Source organism: Telmatherina bonti (genome assembly GCF_933228915.1).
Source record: "Telmatherina bonti genome assembly, chromosome: 22".
Taxonomy (NCBI): domain Eukaryota; kingdom Metazoa; phylum Chordata; class Actinopteri; order Atheriniformes; family Telmatherinidae; genus Telmatherina; species Telmatherina bonti.
In genome coordinates, this window is record NC_136631.1 from 20,131,884 (window position 1) to 20,149,417 (window position 17,534).

A 17,534-nucleotide genomic window follows, 5' to 3' on the forward strand; every position below is an offset into this window, starting at 1 on the left:
GCGTAAAGGCCAGTACAGCCATGATTTGTCTAAAATAATATAATGAGAGAAAGACTTTAGTGTCGTGTTTAAGTCATAAATACATCAACAAATACTTTTATTTGTTTATTTTAGTTTTAGAAGTCAAAACTTACTTTCTTTTGGGCTGTATTCACTCTTTAAACTCAGTCCATAAAATCCATTCTTATTAAAGTAAAAACAAGTTGATTCATTTAGCTGTCTCTTCTTCAGTGTCTTTATCATTGTGCAAGGGTCACCAGCTTCCTGCTTGTGATCCCTGACTACTGTGTCATCCACTGGGTGAAGGGACAAAACAAACCAGGAGAAGGCAGATTTAATTAGCTTTCAATAAGACCCTGCATTTCAGTGTTTGCTCTATCAATACAGACTTGCACTCAGGAAAAGGTGATGCCGATTATTGCCTTATAAAGGCACATTTAAGCAACTGTTTCCATAGCACAGCTGAGACAATATAGCTGGTTGCTATGACTTGGCAGATGAGCTCTTTAGTGATAGGCTTGTTTATTTATTTAACTCTGTCTCATTTATATATATATATATATATATATATATATATATATATATATATATATATATATATATATATATATATATATATATATGTATATATATATATATATATATATATATGTATATATACATATATATATATATATATATATATATATATATATATATATATATATATATATATATATATATATATATATATGTATATAAATCACAAAAAACATTGACCCACATCTGCAAGTTGTTTCTTTAGTCAGATACATTTCTGGACAAAATGAAAATAGCAAAAGTGATAAAACTGTTTGAAACAAGAGATAAACACAAATTTACAACGTATAGGTCGTTTTCTTTGTCCCCACAATTCTCCAAAATATACAAACACACACACATACATTTATATATATATATATATATATATATATATATATATATATATATATATATATATATATATATATATATATATATATATATATATATATATATTGTGGATATCGTCATATGGGTGGAGATGAGCTGGTGCAGGTTTGGGTTCTCTGAGTACTTATCTAGTTTAAAGATTGTTTTGTGGAAAAATGCATCTAAAACCTCATAGCATAGCAAGAGTAAAATCTACCTTTATTTTATGCATGAAAAGTTAATTTTTCATAAGGGACCAATCAAAGGTTTGGCTCAATCTACTCAATCAAAATGATGGGCAGAGAAGTCCAAACTTTGAACTGGTACTACATTAACATAACATTTCCACTTTTCCCACTTTAAACCACACAGGCCTAGATAGTGTTTAGATTTCCATTTCAATTGCAACTACAGATTAAGAAACAATCTGAATTTCCGTCGACATTTTAAAGCAGTTCCTTCTTGTGAAAACCTCAATCCCTCTCCTCACAGCATTCCTAATCTCTCTCTTGGCACTTTCACTGATTAAACAGTATATTATAGGATCCAGTGTGCTGTTCAAAGTTGTGATGGCTACTGTGACCAGGTACGGATCTTCTAGCATCTTAGCCCATTTGCAGTTCCCTGGCTCCAGTATGGCCCTGAGCAACATGACAGTCTGGTATGGCAAAAAAGACACCAGGTAGATTAGAAGGAGGAGGAGCAGCAGCCGTCCCACTTTCCTGCGCTCTTCTGTTAGAATGGAGGGGCTCTGTTTGAGCGAGTGCATGATCTGCTGAAAGCAGAAAGTCATGATGAAGACGGGCACCAAGAAACCTAGGATGATTCGAGTCAGGGCAACATTGACATCTTTTTGTTCCATTGGGATTCGCTGATTACACAAGAGTCTTAAAGATTGCAGTGCCCCCATGTGGTGAAGTAAGAGAATGTGGACGATAATCTCCAGAATCCAAACAGCATTGCTCACAATTACTGCTGTGCTCACTTGTCTGACCTTGCGAAAGTAAAGAGGATAGACCACTGCTAGGTAGCGATCCACAGAGATGCAGCAGAGGAGACCAGAGCCAGCGTAAAAGCTGTTGTACATGACCAAATTCACTGCATCACAGAGACCTTCGCTTACATCCCTGTGCAGTGCAAATTCAATCCAAACAGGCAGAGATATGCTGTAGAGTAGATCAGAAATGGAAAGGCTGATGAGGTAGACTGCCATGCTGTTTCCTTTCATCACTAACCTCCAGGCGACATACAGCGACAAACAGTTGGCTGGAAAACTCACGATAAAGAAAAAAGAATACACAGCTGGATACATTTGCTGTTCCAATGTGGAGTTAATCCAGCATGTGTTTGTCGGCTTCATGGAGTCCATCCTGACAGGATGAGGTCCGATCCTGACTGTGAACTGACAGCTTTCTGTTGTGGACTAAGATAAGCCCCAAAATGCAAATAACTGAGGAGGAAGGACATGGTTAGATCTAAAATAGTATCCAGTAAGTTTTCATTACATGATACATGATATATTAAATAAAAAAGTCTAAAAGATCTCTAAAGTTTCATAAGATATTTTTTTTTTGTAACAAACTTCTAGGTAGGAAACTATTTAGGGCCAGAAGAAGTTAAAATTTACATTTACAGAAAAGTGTTTAGCATTTTCATATTTTTTGCGAATAGTTTTTAGTCTGTAAACACAGGACATATTGCTTACCAGGAAAATATGTTCCTGATCATGCATTTCATATCATTCCAAATAGTTGATGGTGTAGACATTAACAGGGAGTGCTGTTAGTTCAGCTGCATTTCATTAAGCTGAAAGACAGCATTGTGCTGCTGACACGAACCAGGCACGAGTGGGCTGCTACATTAACATACAAAGTTGCCATAACAACGTATTTTTCATTTATATTTCCACCAACATCTGTTGACATTACAAAACTAATCCACTAAGGGGAGTAGGAAGCCTTACAATCTTCTTCATCCCTTTCATTCCCAGATGTAGTGATCAAAAACCACCATATAAAGGCTTGTTGGAGGTGATGGAACTGTGTTCCAGAGGGAAAAGAGAAACAAAAGTATAAAGTATCTACTCAGCCAATAATAACTGAAGAAAATGTTATTTCAATGTATTTGCTGGATCATTTGTGATTCCACAGTTGTGGGGAAAAAAAAAAAAAAAAAAAAAAAAAAAATATATATATATATATATATATATATATATATATATATATATATATATATATTTTTTTTTTTTTTTTTTTTTTTTTTTTCTAAAGGCAATATGAGGCAAAAACTGGTACGTGTTTGAGCAGCACACACAGACAGACACACACGTACAGTCTCCATGCGCAGGCAGGTGAGGTACCGTGTTGTTCATAATTGTCAGATGTATGAGTGCAGTTATAGACAATTGCAGAACAATTAATAAATTATTTCAATTAATAGCTTTAATTTTCAAAATATAGAAAGAAAATTAAAATTGTAAAATGATAAGCCCTTATGTACAATGTAGGGCACTCTGCATTTGTTATGTTTTCCTGTTTTTACAATTATACTAATTAAGTTTAAATATGATAAGACCTTTTTCTTATTTTTCCTTGGGTGGCAGCAGGGATAACTAAATATTTTCCTGATATGTTTTTTTTAGTGACGCATCCATTAAAATTTTAAAACCCCTTTTTGCTGTGGTGCCGAAGTAAATTATTTGTCTAGGTAGTGCAGAACTTTCTTTGCTGATCACCAGTCCATGAAAGGTATTGCTCTGTGGGCCCATTGTTTTTTTTTTCTTAATGGACACCAGGTTGACCCTGCCAGATAAGTTAACCCACTATTGGCTCTGTGCCAGTGCATACAGCTATGCTTTGGGGCTGATGAGTGAAAGCGGAGAAGAATTGCAGAGAACTGCACGATGAAAAAAGGAAAAAAAAAAGAATTATTCTTAGTTTTTATGGATATCTAAACCATTATTCATGGATTGTATTTGGCATTTTGCTTTTATCTTCATTTTGATGAGCTGTCAAAAATAAAAAGACCATTTGAATGTTCTTTTGAATTTGCAATCAGCATGAAACTTGGTAGAACTTTTAACTTTGGATCTTAGAAAAATGCATTTGGAACGCTGCACAATACTGACCTCTGTGATTTAAGTGTCTTCAAATGAATGAATATGTTTCATGTAATTGTACCTCTTGAAGCAGAAACTGTTACACACTTGTTCCTCATTTTTCTGTATTTTGGAGAGACATAGAGAAATTTATATTGTATATAAATTCTTTACCCAAAGACTTTATTTGCAAATATGAATGTAGTGGTAAACCATGTAACCACATTATTGACTTCTTAATATTCATGGAAAAAATTACTTTACTCAAATTTAGCTTTACAAAACACTACACAAATAAAGATTTTTTTTTTTAGCTGAATTTGATGATTATTTACGCGTCTTACCTTCACAACCAACCAAAAAAAGCTCTATTACAAAGCACATAGCTTCTAGATATGCATCGTGCGTTTTACTATGTGTAGCCTGAACTTCCTTTGGCCAGCCTTTTCACTGACATTATATAGCTGTAGACACCCTGAATCTTGTTCTTAGCATTGAGCTGACTTGTCAGGACTTGCCTTACTCGTTGCAGGTATTTGACTGTTGTTGCTCTCCATGTGGGTTTTTCATGGTTGCCGTTTGCCTGTGGTATTCCAAAGTATTGTAGCTCTTAAACATCTTACATTCTGCCTTCTAAGAGTGCAATGCCCTTTTTAGGGACTACCTTCCCTCTCCTTGTCACCATTAGGCTGCATTTATTCACCCTAAATGACATTTCAATGCTTCTTCTATGAATCCTGGTAGTTTGGATACATGAGTCAATGTCTCGTACATGTAATTTTTGAATCACCATAATTATAAACATTAAACATATTCATTTTGGGGATTTAAGTTATTTGTACATGTAACATTTCCCCCTCAGGGGAAGGAATCTGAAGTGGGAACAAGATGAACCCCAGAGTGAAAATTCCCTCCAGTTCTGTAAAAGCGTCCCCATAAACTCTTGACAGAGTCCGATGGAGATGAGTATCCATGAAGAGTTTAGCCAAAAATTCCCATGAGCAAAATTTAAATATCTAAAAGGAAAACATGAAAGAAAATAAATGTCACACAGTGGTTTGATGGTTCTTTGAAATACCAGCAAGAGGAACATTTTCCACTGTTAAAAAAGGACTGCATTAGAACAAGTTTTGCAATTTTAATCAAACTGATAAAAGACTAAAGTAAAGAAATACAATACATTCTGTTACAAAGACTAGAACAGGTGATTGGAATTACAGGTACAGCGTTAAGCTGGTTTAAATCATATTTATCTGATAGACTTCAGTTTGTTCATGTAAATGACAAGTCCTCCTCCCAAACTACAGTAAGTCATGGAGTTCCTCAAGGTTCTGTACTTGGACCAATACTCTTCACGCTATATATGCTCCCTTTAGGCAAAATTATTAGACAGCATGGAATAAACTTTCATTGTTATGCAGATGATACTCAACTATACTTATCCTTTAAACCAGATGAAACAAATCAGCCCAATAGGCTACAAAATTGTCTCATAGACATAAAGACTTGGATGTCTAGAAATTTTCTCCTCTTAAACTCAGATAAGACTGAAGTAATTCTCGTTGGATCTGAAAAACTCAGAGCTAAATTTTCCGGTTTTGTAATGAACCTGGATGGCATTACTTTAGCTTCCAGTGCTACAGTGAGAAACCTTGGAGTAATATTTGACCCTGACCTGTCCTTTGGCCCACATATTAAGCAGGTTACTAAAACAGCCTTCTTTCATTTACGTAATATAGCCAAAATTAGCGACATTCTGTCTCGGAGTGATGCAGAAAAACTGGTTCACGCTTTTGTTACTTCGAGACTAGATTACTGTAACTCTCTATTACTGGGCTGTCCTAAATATGCCCTGAAAAGCCTTCAGCTGATCCAGAATTCTGCAGCCAGAGTCCTGACCAGAACCAGCATGAGAGATCATATTTCTCCAGCTTTAGCCTCTCTTCATTGGCTGCCTGTTGAATCTAGAATAGAATTTAAAATCCTTCTCCTTACATATAAAGCCCTCCACAACCAGGCACCACTATATATCAAAGACCTCATTGTTCCTTATATACCAAGTAGAGTACTTCGTTCGCAGACTGCAGGCTTACTTGTGGTTCCTAGAGTCTCAAAAAGCCGAGCAGGAGGCAGAGCCTTTGGTTATCAGGCCCCTCTCATGGAATAAGCTCCCAGTTAGTGTTAGGGAAGCAGACACCCTCCCCACCTTTAAGACTAGGCTGAAGACTTATCTTTTTGATAAGTCCTATAGCTAGGGATGGTTAGCATCCCTTAGTTATGCTGCTATAGGTTTAGACTGCTGAGGGACATTTCCTGATACACTGAACTTCTTTCTTTTTCTCTTTATCTCTTTCTTTTAACCCCCCCCCCCCATAACAGTGTTGCATCATTAACATGTATGTCTCCTGTCTCAGCAGGTAGCAGTTCCTGTTGTCTGTTGTCTTTCTGTCCTCTTCCCCCCACACAGCAGAGGCAGATGGCTGCCTGTCCTGAGCCAGGTTCTGCCGGAGGTTTCCTTCCTGTTAAAAGGGAGTTTTTTCCTTCCCACTGTTGCCAGTGTGCTTGCTCAGGATGGGAGATTGAGTTGGACTCAACTCAATCTGTTGGTTTCCTTATATAGGCTGTTATGAATTGGCCTTCATTATGTTTTCCCCTCTGTCTGTAAAGCGTCTTGAGATGGCATTGCCGTGATTTGACGCTATATAAATAAAGTTGAATTGAATTGAATTGAAAAATAAACAAAACAAGCAAAAGTAATAAAATAATGGTTTAAAGGAGCCCTCAAACGGCAAAACAGATCAGAGGAAGGGGACTAAAGGCATGAAACCCTGGTCCTCAACTTGAGACTTGGAAGCTTCCACAGAATGTCCCAGCGTAGTATTTCTCATAGGAGGTAATCCAGTTTGATGAGCAGGCTTAGGTCCAATGTCATCACACTGTAGGATAATACCCACGATACACTGCTGTTTATGTGTGCATGTGTGTGTGTGAGTGTGGGAAAAGGACTAGGGGGGACTCAGTAGGTGCAATGTCAAGGCTCTCAATGCAAAGGCTCCTTCGAGTCCACCCTTCAAATCCACACTTTGTTTGGCTCCAGATTATCTTAAAAGGAAGGATACAAGAGATGCATCCCATGCGCCCTCTCCTATCCCAGAATTCATTGTGGTCCTGATAGAAAAGAATGAGCAGCAAAGCGGCAGTGTAGGTACCACACCAGCCAGACCGTTTATTTATTTTTATGTATATACACACATATATCTCCCAGCAGACAAGATGGAAGGACAGTGGGATTGTGTCCAATAACCACAAATGAATTTCATTCCAGTTGTCTTCAGATGTCTTCGTCCCCTTTCATTAAAGAAAAGACTGAATTTATTACAGTCACTCAGATAACTGGAGACTGAAATAAGGAACAATAATTAAAATGTGCTAAATTATAATCCAGTGATATAAGACACTGTTTTGTCATTTAATTGCGTTAAAGAAAAAACACACAAATCGGTCCTGGACAAATTAGAAGCATTTATCTGATGAACAGTGGGACAAAATACCTGTCAACAGGTGCAGAGGTCTGACTGGGAGGAACATAAAACACCTGGAGTGAAAACATCAAAGGATGTTAAAAAATACATGTATTAGTTTTTGAGTGATGTAACAGATCTTATTTTATCATATTGGTTTGCTTTTTAAAAAAATCTTTCTATTGAACCAGAATTTGAAAATAATGTCATGGTTTTCATGAAACTTATTTATGATTACTTTTGTCAACTTCAGCTTATTTCCCAGGCAGCTGTTTTTCTCCTTCTTTAATGGGAGGGTATGAATACATTTGAGGACGACTGTATATGTGTCTAACAAGGATTATTTTCCACTGAAGCTAACGTCAGCTTGACAGGATGAGCTGCCAGCCAGAGGAGAGCTCGTCTAAACCGCCTCCTCCTCATGTTTGTCATTTAGACACAAAGGAAAATGAAAATAAATGTAATTTAAAGGGATAATGACAGTGGCGGGCTTGGTTATTCTATTGTATTGTCTATCATGACAGATGGAGTGAAAAGTAAAAAGATTTTTTGATGTATTTATGAGTGTGTTTCAGTGAATACAAACTAGTTAACAATATTCTTGGTCATTGCTCAGACAACAAGATTTGCTCTAATACGTTATTTGAAAGCAGTCTTGAAAAGTTATATATTTAAAACAACTCAGTAAATTCGTCCTGTCTGCAGGCAGTTTCTGCCATGCCTCTGTGAAGCACATTAACCTTAATTTAAATAATTCAGATAGTCTATATTTTCCCAGAGAATTACTAAGCAGAAGTCAAACTTCATGGTCTTTGAAGGATTTAAGAATCTTTAAGAACTTAGTTTTATCATCTCGCTTGCTAATGGCTTTGTTTCATTCAGAATAAACTAAATCTAGAACTTATTAAAGCCAAGTCTTTGCAAGTGACTTTGAGTTAAGTTAGGTCCAACGTGCCTTTTAGTCTGGGACTACTCTGAAGCCCTGGATCTGAAACTGGCAAAGTGAGTCAGAACAGGCACAGTCAAAAACTGATGAAAACTTGCAAACTTTGGCTTTAAGTTTTACTCTTTGGTCATGATTTCTTTTAGTCTCCAGTCAGTTTTACAGGCTGGTTAGATACTTGAGCTAACGTTTCAATCAAAAAAATGTGGTTGCAGACTGTCTTTTTGTCCTTTGACAACAGCAACATGCTCTTGAGAGACAGTTTTCTCAAGAGTCGTGCTCATGAAATCCAGTTTCTCATGCAGTTCTAAAACAGATACATGTTGCATTGTGTTGAAGCATCTCAGTCTGAATTGGCATTCCACAATTCAACCAACCTTGATGTCACAGAAATTAGACAAATATCACATTCCTGTGATATATGTAAGTAAAAAAAATACTTGTAAATATTTGTGGCAGTACAATCATGGTGCATAACACTGATGCAGCTCGTCAGTGGAAAGAAAGAAAGAAATTGGATTTAATTAGTATTTTAGGTGAAAAATCTGTCAAAGCCAAACTTGAAGGTTCACAACATAACAGGGCTGTGTTCAAATTTATTTGAAAACAAATAGCCAAGACTCAGATGTAGAGTCCTACAGTAGGTCAGGTAACCTAGCAGTAACCTGCAAAAATACTCTTTTTCTGATTCATTTTATGGGGGTGGGTTGCAGGTGAGATAAGGATTAGTTTCTCTTTCTTTTTCTTTTCTTTTTAATTTTTGCGGACATGACAAATCTCTTACTCATAACACACCAGGTTTACGTCTGTTGTGAAGCCCTGCAGGAGTAATCCAAAGTTTTGGCCTGTTGCAAGGAATGTTCTCATCGTGAGGGAGGAGGAGGAGTCGCGTTATTAATTATTGAAATATATAACAACGCAATAATAGTTTTAAATATCTAAGCAGGCAGTTCGTTGACATATACTTCAGTATAAATAAACAATCTATGATTTATAACATTCAAACAAGTAATGGCAAATTCATGCTGAGTCAGGTATTCCTTGCCAGGGAGCAACTTCATAAATACACACTTAAGACACATTCATTCATTCATTCATTTTCCGAACCGCTTATTCCAATTCAGGGTTGCGGGGAAGCTGGAGCCTATCCCAGCCGGCTTTGGGCGACAGGCAGGGTACACCCTGGACAGCTTGCCAGTCCATTGCAGGGCCACACACAGAGATGAACAACCACACTCACACTCACTCCTAGGGGCAATTTTAGAGTGACCAATTAACCTATCATGCATGTCTTTGGATGGTGGGAGGAAGCTGGAGTACCTGGAGAGAACCCATGCATACACAGGGAGAACATGCAAACTCCACACAGAAAGGCCACTGACCAAACCAGCCAAGGATCGAACCAGCGACCTTCTTGCTGTGAGGCCACAGTGCTAACCACTGCACCACCGTGCAGCCATTACTTAAGACACACTACAGGAAATTTGTTTTTAATGGAAGCAAGCCACAGTCTGGAAAAATTAAACAAAAAGCAACAGCAATTTACAGCTCTAACAAGAAGCCCTAAAATAGCTTCTTCTTATTGTTCAGCCAACGCAGGACACAGACTGCACTTTGGGCCAAATTTAAATTGCATGTCACTATCTGCAGACAGACAAAACAAACAAACAAAAACATGTAACACAGGTTAAATCTGGCTTGATAGAGATATTAGGCAGTATTTTGGGATTGGGGTGCTGGGGGTGTCTGAAGTTGGGAGTCCAGTAACCAGTCCAACTCAATAACACCTCCACCAATGGTCTTATCTGTCTGAGATGATGATGATGATGATGATGACGATGATGATAATGATTATTATTATTATTATTATTATTATTATTATTATTAATAATAATAATAATAATTTATTTTAAGAATATCAAAATCCCTATAGAAAAAAGTATTATGTACATAATTATTTATTTGTCCTACTTGGCATTTCACTTTTATTTTTTACATTTCTTTTCCCATTATTATAATTTATTCATTCATTCATTCATTTGGACTTTATACCTGTTGTTCATTCATGATATCATGAATGTTTTTCTTTCTCTCAGTTATTTGCTTACCTGCTGCCCTGTATGTTGTAGTTTGTTTGCCTTCTGTATGCTAACAGATGTATCACAACGCTTCAACCTCTTTATTTCTTTGTTGATTTATAAAAAAAAAAAGCAGCAAAATTTTGCTCATGTTGAAAAGAATATATAAACTACAGAAGTCAGGAGAGTCAATATAGATAATTTTGTTGTATATTTTAAGAAATAAAGGTTGAGACTTTGTTTCTACACCACATGGAGTTAAATTTATTACACGCTAACAAACATTAGCGAAGTTCAGAGATATTGGTTGTGAGTCACTGTCAGCTGACTTTGAACAGTATAAATACAAAAAAGTGTACAAAGCATCAAGAATGCAAATGTTTGCAGATTCGCCATATTCTTGTATCCAAAAATATTTCTGGAGTCAAAACAAAAGGAAATGCACAAGTTACATTATCACGGATGTTGACCACTATAACAGCTTGTTTTCAGCAGAAATATGACATAAAAATATTCAAACACATATTTGCAGACAAGGATATATAGTATGTACATGACTGAAATACAGCTACAGAAATACAGAGCATGCTTCCATCTCATTTGTTTGTAAATCACTTCTGCATCCTGCATCATAAATCACACATGGTAATGCTGTTTAATTATGTAGCAGCGTTTTTTTTTTCCGGTTAAATCTGAAAGCATTTTTTTTTTATATAAGAGCTCTTTGGATGTGAGTGATGAAGTGGGAAAATCGGTAACTGGAAGCACATCCCATAAAGCTGCATCAGATGTAAACAGACAAAAAGCCACAATGGATCCATAATGACTACACCCATTATTTCAACTATTCTGTTTGTCATTTCATATGCATTTGCAAATACAGTCAAGGCATCTCAAACTTTATCATTTCTTGCAAAGTACGAGCTAGTGGTGGTGGTGAGGCTGATGGTTGATGTCCTGTTATGACTCCACTGCTTGAAAAGCTCCATAACTTTTTTCCGGAAGTTTTTCCCCACAATGACATAGAGAATGGGGTTGAGGACACTGTTGAAGAAGGAAAAGTAGGTAAAGATCTGTTGGCAGTTGTGCAAGTGTTGGAGAAGGTGACACTGCGTCAGAATTTTTGCTCGTTTGAGCATCTCTGGAATCTTTGTCAGGTGAAATGGCACCCAGCAGATCAGGAATGCCAAGAGGACGACCAGGACCAGAGTGGTAGCCTTATTGTCCACTTTCTGAACATTTACACCTTCTGCTAACCTGTTTCTCAGAGCTTTGATAATTTTGAAAGTGCTAAAGGATATAATAGAAATAGGGATGGCAAAGCCAAAGATGAACAACAGGGAATCAAACAGCTGATTTGTATTAGCTGGATAGTTAAGAATGCAAGCGAGACCTCTTGATTTTTCTTTTATGTCTCTGTAGATGAGGTCAGGAATACTCAGAAGGAAACCCAGAATCCACACTAATAAACATCGTAGTTTGGCATGGAAAGTCCGGCGCATTTTCTCCTGGGTCAGTGGGTGCACCAGAGCCAAATAACGGTCTATGCTAACCATAACCAGGAAGTAGATGCTGCTGTAGATATTCATTTTGATTCCCACATTGACAACTTTGCACAGGCTTTTGCCAAAAGGCCAGATAAAATATTTGGAAACATTGACAGCCCAGAAGGGCAAACAGGACACCAGAAGAAGGTCTGCAGCAGCCAGGTTGCTTAAGTAGATCTCAGGGACATTACAGGCCTTCTTATGGAGGCAGAAAACCATCAACACAAACAGATTCAGGACAACTCCCATCACTGCAATGAAGATGATATAAACTGGAATCACTCTGAAGGTCCAGTCGTCTGGATTAAGGTTGCATGGAGTAGCATTTCTATCATTTTCAGCCGCCGAGCTGAAATTGGCAGGAAAACTGCAGAGAAACAAAAAGAATGTATACCAGATATTACTAAAATAAAGTGGAGCAAACATTTACAGTTACCTTAAAACATTACATAGGGTACCAAGAGACAGTCGTTCTTATAAAATGATTTAGCAGTTTATTATGGACAAAAATATGTGGTGAAATGTTGAGTAGGTGCAGCAAAATTCAGTTCTGCATTATGAACCACACTTTTGGTTAAAAGTAGTTTATTCTACTCATCATGTGGCATTGCTTGTTTAACTGGTTAAAATTATAAACAATAACAATTATGCTCAAGTAAACACTTTTTCATGTAAATGGTTACAATTACTTAGTAAACCAGAAACACACACAACATTAAAAATTACTGCTTGCATTCGAAGGTGGCAACTGTTTTTTATCATTACAATACGTAAAGCTGAAGAGGAATTTTCTTGCAACGTCAGAAGTTTCTCACCTTTTAAACATGTTTTTTTCTTTTAGTCATAAATTCTTACTTATTTAACTATTGACCAAAACGTTTAACTTGTGCTGAAATGCTGTTTCCATAGCCATTAGAATTTAGCATTTCATTCCAGTCATTGTTATGATATTCTTTGTTTACACCCAAAAATGTGTTTTATGTTTGAACATTTTTTTTCCATCAGCAAATCATGAATAAATTTCTAATTGTATCCAAAGTTTTCAGATGCATATGTCTTAAAGTACGACAGTACAGTAAAATGTCAAAAACAGCTGCAGTAAAGGCTGATCATTGTTCCCAGAACCTAAAAAGACCTAAACAGCTTTTTCCAGAGTTTTGTAAGCATGGTATTAGCTTCGACATTTGATACACTGAAATTAAATGGGAGTGCTATAAAGTGCATAATGTTTTTCCTTTTTTTTGTGGTTGAGCATGTTCGTTGCAGCTGCTTAAAGGATCACTGTAACCTATGAAGCAACATGGAAAATATTTTTGGATTGGTGGAATCATTTAGCAGACAAGTCTCACTGAAAACAACTGGTGGTGAAAACTGTTCAATCAGAGGTTCTTACTGAGTTTCTAACAATAAAGAATGAAGGGAAAAGAAAGAAAAGTAAACCATAAGCTTACACATACCGTGGTTCTGAAGAATTCATTCTTCCTTGCAGAAAAAAAAAAAATCCAGTAAACCACAAAGCAAGGTCTTCCAGTACCTGTTGAACCTGTCTTTTCTTGCACTCTGACTTGTTTTCTTCAAGGCAAAAGTCGAGTGATACTAAATGAATAACAGAAGGGTTTGAAATATCAAATTTTACTCCAATACCCACCCCTTTCTTCATCCTGCTCCTCCTCTGTCTTCCCCTCCAACAGCAGCACTGCCTGACTCTGAGAACAGCAGTTTTTGTCATTGCTTTGTGCCTGAGGCTCACCATGAGGCAAGTCTGGATGCACACCTTTGTTCAAATCTGTGTAATATTGCCCTTGCAAATAGGGTATTATCGTAAATACACACTGCAAACTGTCATACATGTACTAGTTAGATAATAAATAACCAAAATAAAGAAAAATATATAAATAAACTTTTACAAGAAAGAATTATAGAATAGTTAAATAATTTGACACCTTATAAAGGTATAACTTATATATAAGGAAAAAAGTATTAATTTTACATGTCGGTTAAAGTGGACACAGCAACAAGTGAGTCTGTATTTTCTGTTTCTTGAAAGTGCAAGCGTGGGATTTATTTCGTTATGTATATATTTATCTATTGCTGCTGATGAAGCCAACCAAAACTAACCTGTTATCATTTCTGCAGTGGGTCCAATTCTCAGAACATAGATTAAATTGCCTTCTGTGGACATAATATTAGATCATGCGTTGCGTAAGTTGCCAGTTAATCATATCTCCTGTAGCTTAACTTGTTTAACTGTTCTCAAAATTAGCAACACATACTGAGGGCACAGAGATAAAACAAACGTGATTTCAAAGAGACTTCTGGAAAGTCCTAATGCAAAACCAGAAAACTTGTTTAACATGTTACATCATGCAATATACAGGAAACCACAGGTGATCATAATCAATCCTAATTTATAAAGATGAAACGCTGCAAGAAATGTTAATTAAAACCAAATGACATGCGACTCTCATGAAAGAACATGTTAAATAAGAGAAATTAAACTGTTTCTTCATAAGGATTAACCATCACTTGATATTAGTAACATGTCTAAAACAGTCAGGATGAGACAACAAAATTATGAGAAAATAAGTGCAAAGACAACACTCTGTTCCTGTCAAATACAATTTGAAATTTAATTAAAAAAGAAAACAGTTTAGGAAACAAATTACAATGAATTTGCTCCAAGTTAGTAATTTGACAGGAACAACAAAAAAACACCCTTTAGACTCACAGTCTCTCAGAAGAAAAGATGGGCAGAAAAGAATGCTTGTTATACTGAAGCAAACTATGCTGAGGCACATACTGCATCTATGATAACAGCTTTGAAGGAGAATCTGGCTGCTGGACTGTCCTGTCTGCAGTCTGTATCTTCTACTAACTGTAAGCATTAAAAGCATGAACTCATATAAATGTGGTGATGAAGAACTATCTTCATCAAGCAGATAAAAAAAACAACAACATTCTGCTCTCTCCAGCCCACAGAGCTTCATGGACTATTTTATAGTTAAAAGATATGCTACAACATCAGCAGACATGACTGTAACATTGTTACTGTTATGGTGAGACTTTTTATTCCACTGTAGGTGCTTCGACTAAGTTAACTCAATAATTGTCAAATCTTACAAAAGTTCAAATCTGAAACAAGACTGAAAACTGGTCTAAAACACACTGACTTAAAACATCATTGTTTGTAATATTACATGTCAAGGAATGAAGTAGTTCGATAATGCATTTTAATACTACTACTACTACTACTACTACTGCTACTACTAAGAATAATAATGCATTTTATTTGTGGGTGCCTTTTCTAACTCTTTAAGACACCTTATAAGATAAAATGCAACAAGAACAAATCAATAAATACTCTCATAAATAAAAAAGGGGGGGGGGGGGGGGGGGAGCTTCTGTGGGACAGAGGTTGATGTAATGGGTGGATGGATGGGTTCTTGTGGTGACCTAACCAGCTGTATTCTGAACCAGTTGAAGTTAATGGAGTGTTTTTAGGGAAGATCGAAGGTGATTTGGAGGTGGCGGATTTGGTCCCTATTAATAATATTTCTGTTTTGCAGCTGTTTTTTGTCTTTTTTTTTTTTTTTTTAATGCGGTGAATCAGTAATTAATCTCTTGGTAGGAGGGTGGAGTTCGGCTTGACAAAGAGGTAGAACTGGGTGTCATTTTAAGATAAAGCCAAGTCCTGTGGATTGTGCTAGACTAATTATCAAGTTCTGATATTTTCGTTGTGGATAAACGTGCTTTTTGCATTTTATTTACAACCTGTTTTCGATCCATGTCTTCAAGTTTTATTCTGGTCAGTTATCACAGTGAATATGTTTTAGGCTGCAGGTTTGTTCATACTGCATTCTAGGACTTCGGGGCTGCATGCAGAGTATTTCTGTTGTGACCTTTCCATGCCACCCGGCCAAAGGCAATAAACAAAAGCGTTGTCATGCTTTCTGGTGTGCGTGTGTGGAACGGTTCCATGGAAAAGTACAGATAAAGCGTAGGATGGAAGTCTGCCATTTATACTAAGTAAACATAGTTCTGGAAGTCTAGAAAATGTTTATCTCTTTAAATACCTGGATACAGCAGTACCGTTGCCATGTCGTCTCAGCTTTTCTTCCTCAGACAAGTACCCAGAGTGAAGGAAGCTTGTGATATAATTAACCTAACACTTCACGTTGTGAATGAAATGAACATGTATGTTGACAGTTTTATCAAATGATGAAGTCACTGTCTGTCTCTGCTGTTAACAAAGCTGTGGTGTGTTTCAGTAGAAATAAACCTAAGATGAGACTAAAAATGAGTAATTGAAGAAATATTTGAGCCATTTTACACAGTCCACAAAACACATCCAATGCTGTGTATAGTTTTTAATGCAGCAGGCAGCAAAGACTTGTTTTATTAATCATGTACATTTGATTTTAAGCAGCTCTGTAAGATTATATGCCTTATATCAACTACACAATGTAGCTTTAAGGAAAATTAGATTCTACAATAACACCTGAATATTTTGTTGAAACATACCATAAAAAAGAAAAGAAAAAAAACAAAGGAAAAAACTGGTTTGAATAAAATAATGAATAATAATAACGAATAATTGTCAGCTCACAGAAAGTTTAATGCTAGGTGGAGACTACTTGCATTGTTGCCTCTCCATTTCCTCGTCATCTAATAGTTAAATCAGAAAATGTCCTCTAAAATTAACAGCCCATTAGTATCATATCAAGCAGGAAAAGAAATGTTAGATGTTGCAGTGTTTGGTTTTGCTTGGTCATAATGGTTCAAATATCCCTTTTTAAGGTATGGGCACATTTATGCAGATTAAACTAATTAATGATGACTATCTTTAATATATCTGAAAACCCAGAGTCAATAATTCTGTCTTTCAATATTTTCCACGAGGAGTACAATGTGCATCACTTCATTAAGAAACATACAGTCACTCGCATAACAATATTACTTCTATACAAAACAGAGCCTCAGTATAATTAGAGATAATTGTTCATGATAACCAATAATATTTAAAACAATAAAAGGCAAAATCAAAACATGAAGGCTGGAAATTACAACATTACCAAGAGATCACGTGACAAATAAATACCACTGACATTTCCACCAGAAATACATGTCAAACCAGTTCAAATGAAAACACAAAAGGAATTTTTTTAATCAACTTTTGCTGCTGAGTTATTGATATTAACTGACTAGAGGGCATATATGTGCAGGCTGGAGGAAGAATTTCCTTCTGCTAGAAGAAGAAGGAATTATTCCTAATGCTTCTCAAACACTTTAGAAATCATTCTATCATAGTGACTTGGGTTGTGAGAAATAATCAGCATAAAAAAAAGACAAAAAAAACTAATTTAATCACATAAAAGCATCATATGCCAGTTGAAATGAAGTCATTAAACACACCAAACA

At 36.2% G+C, this 17,534-nt stretch overlaps 2 protein-coding genes across 2 annotated transcripts; both read right to left on the reverse strand.

Moving 5' to 3' along the window:
• Positions 1-1,345: 1,345 nt before the first annotated feature.
• Positions 1,346-2,242, reverse strand: LOC306772193 (G-protein coupled receptor 4-like; the record flags this gene model as incomplete). The annotated part of the gene is made up of 1 exon (XM_079261608.1): positions 1,346-2,242. One exon carries the CDS (start codon positions 2,240-2,242, stop codon positions 1,346-1,348), a length of 897 nt encoding a protein of 298 aa, XP_079117734.1.
• Positions 2,243-10,587: 8,345 nt separating this feature from the next.
• Positions 10,588-13,699, reverse strand: LOC306772941 (B2 bradykinin receptor-like). The gene is made up of 2 exons (XM_079262605.1): positions 13,574-13,699; positions 10,588-12,483 (listed from the first exon to the last, which is right to left on the reverse strand). Exons 1-2 carry the CDS (start codon positions 13,591-13,593, stop codon positions 11,463-11,465), a joined length of 1,041 nt encoding a protein of 346 aa, XP_079118731.1. The 5' UTR covers positions 13,594-13,699; the 3' UTR covers positions 10,588-11,462.
• Between the last annotated feature and the right edge of the window lie 3,835 nt (positions 13,700-17,534).